At 40.3% G+C, this 9,902-nt stretch overlaps 1 protein-coding gene across 1 annotated transcript; it reads left to right on the forward strand.

Moving 5' to 3' along the window:
* Positions 1 to 742: 742 nt before the first annotated feature.
* LOC112293485 (FT-interacting protein 3) lies at positions 743 to 7,205 on the forward strand. The gene is made up of 14 exons (XM_024542956.3): positions 743 to 1,861; positions 2,118 to 2,189; positions 2,589 to 2,794; positions 2,923 to 3,259; positions 3,469 to 3,609; positions 3,707 to 3,845; positions 4,111 to 4,301; positions 4,465 to 4,611; positions 4,769 to 4,845; positions 5,020 to 5,403; positions 5,508 to 5,928; positions 6,044 to 6,337; positions 6,438 to 6,556; positions 6,719 to 7,205. Exons 1-14 carry the CDS (start codon positions 1,775 to 1,777, stop codon positions 6,903 to 6,905), a joined length of 2,802 nt encoding a protein of 933 aa, XP_024398724.1. The 5' UTR covers positions 743 to 1,774; the 3' UTR covers positions 6,906 to 7,205.
* Positions 7,206 to 9,902: the final 2,697 nt, after the last annotated feature.

A 9,902-nucleotide genomic window follows, 5' to 3' on the forward strand; every position in this document is an offset into this window, starting at 1 on the left:
TGGTAGAGTGCGTCAGAAGCGAATCGGCGGCATGGATTCACTGAAGCGTGGGAAAACCTCCAGCCCAGCCCCTGTCTCGCTTCATGACTACGCCTCCGGTCCATTAATACGGACCCCCGCAGCCGTCGCAGCGATTATATTGTATCAATATTGCAATAAGGATGTCGACTGGCGTTTATGGAGCCTGCTCAATCGCTCGTTGTAACCGGAGTGATGGCGATCTTCCAATCAAGGTGCTGATCACCGTACTCTCTTTCCTCTTGGATGGTTAATTACAGAGATTTGAATCACGAAACGCTGGTGTTTAGCGCAACTACAGAACGTCGTAAGTATGGGATTTAACTGTTGGATGTCACAAAGAGAGACTTTTGAATGTTGCTCCAACTCCACTTGAATCCCAGATCGCATGGGTTGTGATGAAGGTTGCCGTTGTCAGTGAAGGTGGTGATTACTGCTGACTAATAAGTCCCCTCGCCAGAATTTGAAAGCTGACGCATGAAGGGCTGAAGCAAAATAGGGTTAAAAAATAGTTACTCGCCATGCAACCATGAACCTTGTGTACCGTAAGAAAGGGCTTCAGAGCAAATGAGCTGAAGACATCGCTTCCGACTCAGTCAGTTTCATTAGCTCAGTGTACGAGTACATGAAGGACAGGTGTTACTCCAGGTTGCTGGGTCTAATCAGGTAGCCTTAAACTTCATGGCCGTGAATATCTAAACCCAGTAGACACATTGATTCGGTGATAGCGGGACAGCCTCCTACCGATTTCCCTCAACCTTCTTCAGTGTTGGTGGAAACTCTTGTCCAGTGAAGTAGATCGGCTTCGATCGCAAATTGTGTTAGTCAAGGTAGGGACAGCAACGAAGCAGGGGGCGAGAAGAAATGAGAAGAGACGAGAGGCTGATGGAAAGCGGTGGGACCCGCGCAATTCGTCCGGCTGCGGGAGACGATAAAAAAACCCAAAAAAAAAAGGAGGGAGGCATGGCAAGCTTCGAGGCTGGAGACAACAGTTGACTGTGTAATAACCGACAACAGACGAAGAACAGATCTCCAAGTGAGCGATGGCATTATTTGGGCGTAGAAAATATGGGAGGGCCCTCAGTCTCTAGTTGGCGGTAAATTCTCTCCTTGCTTGTGAAACAAGGTTCCTCATTAATAGCTCAGGTGAGCGCTTTTCAGGCAGCCGCATTGTTGGAACAAGGCTTCCTCCCGTCAAACACGCGGCTCTCATAGTGGTTCCCCGAATCCCCCAGAACAGTGACTCCACTTGTGACGCTGCCCCACGGCCGGGACCCGAATCCTGTTGCCGCAATTACTCGTGCAACTTGGCCACGTCACTAGTGGGCGATTGTCTGCGTTGGGAAGGCTCGGTCTTGTTTGTTACACAGGAGAAATCATTGGGTTGTCAAGCTCAAGGCTAGTCTGTATCCTCCATCTTAGAAATCGACAGGCGGGGGCTGCACGCAGAATTCTTTCGGGGCCAACGATCATGGCAGCGGTTGCAGATGAGTGGCGTGGTGTCTCTAGTGGTTTGGTCTAATGGTACAAGCGCTAGGAAGAGATAAGAAATGGGATAATTGAGAGGGCGTTGATTGATGTGTGAACCGAGGTTCGTTGACTCGGTCGATGGGGTTCACTGCAGGTTAGAGAGTTCGAGATATTGTGAAAACGATGGTGAGCTTGGTGTTGCGGTTAGTCTAGAACGAGAGCTAGAGGATCTTGGTTTGAAGAGAGTATTCGCGTCGGTGGCTGGTGGTGGAAGTTGGTGGTAGCCATGGCGCGCAAGCTCATCGTGGAGGTTGTTGCTGCCAAGGCGCTAATGCCCAAGGATGGTCAAGGCTCCACGAATGCGTACTGTGTGGTATGTTCATGGAGCTGCTCTTGAATTTCAAGATGTAGTTGTGTACGAACTGTGTATTGTGTTGGCGTAGTGGCAACTAGGATTATGCGGTGGTTGATTTGGTTATACAGTTGACCTTGGCTGAAGAGGCTACTCTCTTCATGTTGCTTGAGGATAGAATTTTTAGCTGGACCAGCGTAGATGAGCTTCATTTCAAGTAAACAGTAGGGTTTGCTCTGAAAATTTAATTAGTTGCGATCATTTTGTGGATGTGCAGTTGGATTATGATGGTCAGCGCAAGAGGACTAGGGTGAAGCCTAAAGACCTCGATCCAGTATGGAATGAAAAGGTATGGCGTACGGAAATGGTTCTTTCAGCGACTGATTTGCGCTCTCTATTGTCTGGATACGAGTTTTGCGATGTAAAGAAAATTCAATGTTGCAAGGATGGTATTAATTCTAGCCTCTCGGAGTGTACAGACTGTCTTTCTCCGTACATCTCTTAGACGTGTTGCAATTACTTGCAAAGATTCGTTTGTAAATTTTGACATGGGCTTGGCTGGGATTTAAGAATAGGAAAAGAAAAAAAAAAAAAAAAAAAAGTGCACTTGCCGCGGGTTGAATGCCATTAAAGTTTCTTACTACGCAATTCCGCTCAATGTTCGATATCAGCGCAAAAAATTTAAGTGAATGATGCCTGAAATACTCGTAATACAGCCTAAATTCACTGGGCTATTGTTTGAGCGCAGTTTGAGTTCACGATTACGGATGTCGCAATGCCGGGAGATTTGGAGATAAACATCCAAAACGAAAGGAACAGTGGCACTGGCAGGCGAAGTAGTTTCTTGGGGAAGGTCACCGTGCCTGTTAGCATGGTTCCGAACAGACCTGAAGCTGTCAGATGGTTTCCCTTGCAGAAGCGAGGTCTCTTCTCACATATCAAAGGAGATTTGGGGTGAGTTTTAACAACCTTTTCTCCATTTAAGCTTGTCACCATAATTTTCTATCAGATGTCACATAGAGCTCTCCTTTCTCAGTCTCTTCTTGGACAGTCCTCAATGCTGCTTCTGTGCCTGCCCACAGGCTCAGGATTTGGTGGCAACCAACCGATTCGGTTACGAAATCCTATGAAGGAGATGGTGTCTACAGTGAAGGCCGCGTCAGACAAGATCCTTTCGAAGGTGGAGGAGTAAGGCCGAACAAAAATGTAGCCATGCCAGACAGGCAGCCAGATCCAAGGCCCAACTCAGTGACTGTCCCAGAAAACGATTTCTTCGTGAAGGAAACCAATCCTGACTTGGGGAAGGCCGTTGATCATAAACAGCACTTCGACCTTGTTGAGGGGATGATGTATCTGTTTGTGCGCGTGGTTAGGGCGCGGGGCCTCCTCGGAAAGGATACAACTGGACTGAGCGATCCTGTAAGTATGCTTGTGCATTTCAGTTTTCGCGACTGAATGGTAATGTTTTATTCTACATGAGAAGCAGGCAGTAACTATCGTGAATATTGTCAAGCACAAGTGATTTTCACTAATTGCTATTATTTTTCTAAAATAAATTAACTTAAGCTTTGTAATGTGTATTTCTGGTTTAGAATCACTGATGATATCGTGCCCTATGATTGGATCAGTACTGTAAGATTACCGTAGGGCCTGTGAAAACGGTGACCAGGGTCTTTAAGAGAAGCCTAAACCCCGAGTGGAATGAAGTTTTTGCGGTCGGCAGGGACAAAATTCAAGGCGGATCCCTTGAGGTTTCAGTATGGGATGAAGTGAGTCAACGCTCCTCCTAGTTGTTTCTGGTTTTTAAGCCTGTTCTAAGTGTGTTCAAGAAAAATGCGCATTGACACACCAGTAGTGGATGTTCAGGACAAGCTTACTGGGGATGACTTCCTTGGAGGTTTCATGGTGGACTTGCACGGCGTTCCCTTGAGGAAGCCTCCGGAGGCTCCGCTTTCTCCACAGTGGTACAGGCTGGAGGCAAAGACCGGCACAGAAAATGTCAGAGGTACTTAGACACTTCTATGGGATGCAATCTTACAATATGCAGCTATATTTAAAACAAATCTGGAGAATGAAACTGAGCTAGTCATAGTTAAGTCTTTGGAAGGGTTGGAAATTGGTAGAAACTAGACTTGAGAGCCAAGTGGTGCATGCTGTTTGATTTACGGATAATCTTGTGCTGGTCTCTAGAGTCTGTTTTGATGCACTGATGAAAAAAATCAGGTAGTTTTCAGTTGGTCCAATGATAGTCATGTGGGCGTGAATTTCAGGAGAGATCATGGTGGCAATTTGGTGGGGCACACAGGCTGACGAGGCTTTCCCTGACGCCTGGCAATCCGACACCGGTGGACAGGCCCAATTTCGCCAGAAAGTCTATCTGTCACCGAAATTGTGGTATTTAAGGTGTAATGTAATCGAAGCTCAGGATTTGGTGTCACATGATAATCGCCCTCTGGAGCCGGTAATTGATTCCAACTCTGAAATACACAACTTCAATCTTAGGCCCCGCGAAATGCGTTTCTTTGTGTGTGTGAGTATGTGAGTGTGTCAATATATACGTAAGCCTTCTTAGTAATTTCCAACAAGACAGAGGCTAATTTTAATATGATGTATGAACTCTGCAGTACGTCAAAGTATTCGTAGCTCCGTATCAGACGTTGCGGACAAGACCATCTCCAACTGGAACGGGTAGTCCCTTCTGGAACGAGGACTTGATGTTTGTTGCTGCGGAGCCATTCGAAGACATCATGTATCTTGATGTTTTAGATCGAGTAAGTGTCCTTGAACTAACTATCATGCCTATCAATAGGATACCCTACCCTTAATCCAAACGTACCTCCTTGTGTTTATTTTAATTCAAAAATGTAGCACTGGCCAAAATGATTCTTATAGTTGACTTGTTCTGATGCACTGTTTCGGTTTGTGTAGGATGTGGTTCTGGGGCATGCAAGGGTTCCACTTAACAGCATTGAACGCCGAATCGATGGTCGTCCAGTTGCCTCCAGGTGGCTAAAACCGCACACTCAGTGGCATACCATCATGTGTACAACTTGAATGTTTTTGTGTTCATCTCTACAGTTCAAGATGTTTGCTGACAAGGATAGTTTGTGTTTCTGCACCACATGTACTTCATGTTGAAATAGATTCTCAAATGGAGGCATGAATTTGTCATGTATCAGGTGGTATGTTCTGGATAGAGGGGGTGGAACAGGTGGATCTTTTTTGGGCCGAATTCATCTTCGTCTCTGCTTTGATGGTGGTTACCATGTCATGGACGAGTCGCCGAACTACATCAGTGACACGCGACCTACTGCGAGGCACCTTTGGAGGCGCCCTTTGGGCGTCCTGGAGCTTGGCATACATGGAGCCAACAACCTACTTCCAATGAAGACTACGAAGGACCACCGGGGAAGCGTTGACGCGTACTGTGTCGCTAAGTATGGACCCAAGTGGATTCGCACTCGCACCATCTTCGACAGCTTCAATCCTCGTTGGCAGGAGCAGTATACGTGGGAGGTTCACGATCCCTGTACGGTTCTCACTGTCAGTGTGTTTGACAACAGGTATGAAATCACCTAGCAACTTCGTGGATCTTCGCTTTTCTTTGAATTGCATCGTTTACTTTTGGTAATGTCTGTTATCGGACTGAACGTGCGGAGTTGTACAGACACACAGTTCCGGCGGGAGACGCAGTGTCGGTGAAAGACTTGCCAATTGGGAAGGTGCGAATTAGGCTGTCTACGCTGGAGAGTGACCATGTGTACACGAACGCTTACCCTCTGCTGGTTGTAACACCCCAAGGAGTGAAGAAAATAGGCGAAGTGGAACTAGCTATCCGCTTCTCTTGTGCCTCTACAATGAATCTTATACACTCGTATCTCCAGCCCCAGTTGCCAAAAATGCACTATTTCTATCCTCTTGATCCTAGGCAGATGGAGAGCCTCCGAATGGCTGCCATGAATATTGTAGCACTCAGGTTGATGCGCTCTGACCCTCCTTTGAGGCAAGAAGTTGTCCAATTTATGTTGGACACGGAAGCAGAGCGTTGGAGCATGCGCAGAAGTAAAGCTAACTACTATAGAATAATGGTATGCGCCTCGTATCTTCTTCTGACGCCATTGTTAGCCGCCACAAAGAATAAGTATTCGTTTTTTTCCCCCTTGTCCGAAATTATCTAACGTATGTGTTTTGGATGATGTTCAGGGTGTGCTGAACGGGGTGTTAGCTGTGATGAACTGGTTTACAGACATCTGCAGTTGGAAAAGCCCGGTTACCACAGTACTTGTGCACATCCTGTATTTGATTCTTGTGGGGTATCCGGAGCTCTTCTTGCCTACGGTGTTCTTGTACATGTTCCTGATCGGGTCTTGGAGCTACCGCTTTCGTCCACGGACGCCCCCCTTCATGGATGCCAAGCTCTCTCAAGGAGAATACATTGGTGACCCTGATGAACTTGAAGAAGAGTTCAACGTGGTGCCGGCCAACAGAGCCCAAGAGGTCAGATTTATCATTTTCACTACTCATCCACAGTATTGTTAGCTGGCAACGTTACTCATGAACTCGAGACTGAAGCGGAAATATGGTAAATTGATTGCAGGTCCTGAAATATAGATACGAGAGGCTGCGTGGTGTTGCTGGTCGAATTCAAAACGCTTTGGGTGATCTTGCTAGTATGGGAGAGAAGCTTCAGTCCTTGCTCAGTTGGCGTGACCCAAGGTATGAAATGTAGCAACTTTCCAGAATACCTACTTTCAAAGCAGCCTTAATTCTTGAGTCCGCCGTTTATCCACTAAGTTTCATTTAACAATGAGTACTATGAACTTGATTTTCGACTTAGAATTTGCTTACAAGAATTGGGTGACTGGTGACGTTATGCAGGGCAAGTGCAGTATTCATTGCTTTCTGCTTGACATCATCTATCCTTTTGTACGTAACACCATTCCAAGTGGTGGCAGTGCTGCTGGGAGTATATGCATTGCGGCACCCTCGGTTCCGTGATCCTCTGCCTTCCATACCCTTGAACCTATTTAAGAGGCTACCTTCACAGGCTGACCGTATTCTATGAGGGTTTGTGCGCAGACCATGCTTGCATAAGTGGGCATGTGCTATTCTTAACCAGCGTTGCGTGAGTTCCTCTCTTTGTTAATTTTGTACCATGTCTAAACCAAAACATTTTCGTGTATTATTTAGGTACTGGGAATTTGCTCCTTTACATTAACCCCGGGATATGCTCTCTGCCACTGCTTAGTTTTAAAACCGTTTTAGGCTTTTACTTACGATTTAAAAACCTTGGATTATATTGACTGCACTGCCACAACTTACTGAAAGATTGGCAATAAAGATCACTATTATAAGAACGAACAAAGGTGCATTGTCCATGGCAGGCAGCAGCACTGTAACCTCTTCTATTCTGAGCAATTTGTTTACAAGTCTCCTAACCACAAAAATGAAAGAGATCCATATTCTACTTCCACACTTTCAAAATGATGAGTTAATACTAACTTAGAACTTGATGTGGGCCAAGTAGATATCTATTTATAGATTCCTAGAACTGATGGATGTGGCTAATTGATGGAAATTAAAATATTGTGTACAGAAAGGAGGGTACAACAGGCCAAATAAACGGAAAGTACTAGATCATTGAAAAGATCGTCCATACAACCGTGCTTTTGTGCCAATGGTTTTTGAAAACCTGAGACTTGACCCTCCCCTCTGACAACAATTTGCACGCACTAAAACCACCTTCATTAGATTTAGTATCTGGCGAGTACTGGAACCACGTTTCTCCACGAAATCTATCATCAATCAAAGTATCACCTTCAAAAAGAAGTAAAATCATACCAACAATAATGTTGTAACACCTCAGAACACATTTGAATCACTTTGTACTCTGTACGACTAGTCATGCTACTTTGAGGTTGTAGGTACTTTTGCTGAAGGAAAAACATTCTTAGAATTTGTCCAATAAACTATAAGATAAAGATTTGGCTCTTTTTCTCTCATATAAAATAATAATAATTTAATATAAAGATTTGATATAATGATACATAAAACTAAAGAATTACATTGAGATGATATTTATCTTATCAAAGATTTTTTAATCTTTGCAAGAAAAATCTAATCTAAAGAGATTACAAAAATCAATTTTATTAAGATGAAATCTCATAGTTACTTAGAATAATTACTAAAATAAATTTTAACAAAAAAAATTATAATTTTTTAAATATAAATTACTTAACTTTAAACAATAATAAATTTTATTTTCAAAGTACACAACTATTGAAAGATTTGGCATTCCTCATCTCTTTTTTAATTCTTTAGAATGCATAAGCTTTTTTATTTTTTATTTTCTTAATGAATTTCTACTATCATACCAAATAGTTCTATCTTATTTGTCTTATTTTTTAAATGTTATAATTATTCTAAGACTCTTGTCTTTTGAATTGTAAAAGTAGTTAATTTTGTTTCTACATGAGTATTTACCAATTTTTGATATTCATCTTAAAACCATTATTTGATTTAGAGTCTCTCTAAATTTTTTTTAAAAAAAAAAAAAAAACAAAACAAAACAAAAAAATAAAAACAAAAAAATAAAAACAAAAAAAAACAAAAAAAAACAAAAAAAACAAAAAAAAAAAAAAAAACAAAAACAAAAACAAAACACAAAAAAAACAAAACAAAAAAATAAAAAAAACAAACAAACAAACAAACAAACAAAAAATAAAATAAAACAAAACAAAATAAAATAAAAATAAAAATAAAAAAATGATATATAATCACTTTGCTAGAAACTTGCTTTGAAAAGGTCAATTATTTAGGCTTGTTATTAAGAGCCTTGTATCTATCATACATAAATATTTAAGTATTTTTTCATACAACGTCATCTTAGTGATATTTTTCTTAGCATTTATTAATCAAATCAATATGTTTTACCATTTTTTTTCTAAAATTTTTAATTTAATTTCATCAATTTATTTCTCATTTGCCATGCAACTTTTTAAGAATTCTTTTATTTGACTATATTCTTATTTGAACCTTTGGCTCAAGTACCTCTTTAAAGTAATGATTTTATTTTTATTTTTATTCTATCATTTCTTCCTCTACTTTAGAAGAAATACATTCTTATCTTTGTTTTTTACATCTTTTATGGCTTATTTGATAAATTTTAGTTTATTTTTTTATATATATATATATATTCCTATAATCTTTCACTTTGTTATTATATTTTGTAACCAAGCTTTGAAAGTGTATCAATTTTTGTTTATTCATCTTTTAAATTTTTTGTTGAAGATATCCTTTGAAAGTAAAAGGTACTTAATGTCATTTATATCAATTTTTTTCTAAGATTGTATTTATTTATCTTATGGTCTTAATCCAAACCTTTTCTTAAGAAAAGAATCTTAATCTTATCTTTGTAAAAGCCATCTTATTCATCCATAAACTCCTTAAGTAGCAACACAATAAACATTGGATATTATTTTAAGCTCTTAATGACATTTAATACATAGAAATTTTTCTACAAAATGCAAAGTATATCATATTGTCTGGTAAAATTTTGTGCCTACATAGAAGTGAGATGTGTGAGACAAGCTAAATTGCTTGTATTCAGCCACATCTATTTTCTTTGGAAATTTTCTACATTTTTACAATTTATGACTGTTTATTTCTTGGATTGAAGTTAGACAAATTTAAGCCTTGTATGAGTTTTTGTATAATTACCTCATGTTTGGCCATCCATTGAGAAAAAAACAACTAAATAGAAACTTTAGGTTGCTCTATCTTTTTTCTTTTTCTTTTTTATTCTATAAGATCTATTACTTTAATACATTAAAATCATGAATCACTTAAAATAATGAATTACCAATCAATAAATTAAGAGTAATATTGTACTTAAACTCCACTATTATCAACCATTTAATTTGGTCTAAATAATCATCTATTACTAAATATCAAACTTGCATTGAAACTATGTCATTTATTCTTTTAGTTTGTTTATTTTCTTATTGATGCTAAATTATAGACATAATGACCTTTTATCCTAATTGCCTCATGACATATTAAC

Source organism: Physcomitrium patens, chromosome 16 (genome assembly GCF_059467195.1).
Source record: "Physcomitrium patens ecotype Gransden chromosome 16, ASM5946719v1, whole genome shotgun sequence".
Taxonomy (NCBI): Eukaryota; Viridiplantae; Streptophyta; class Bryopsida; order Funariales; family Funariaceae; genus Physcomitrium; species Physcomitrium patens.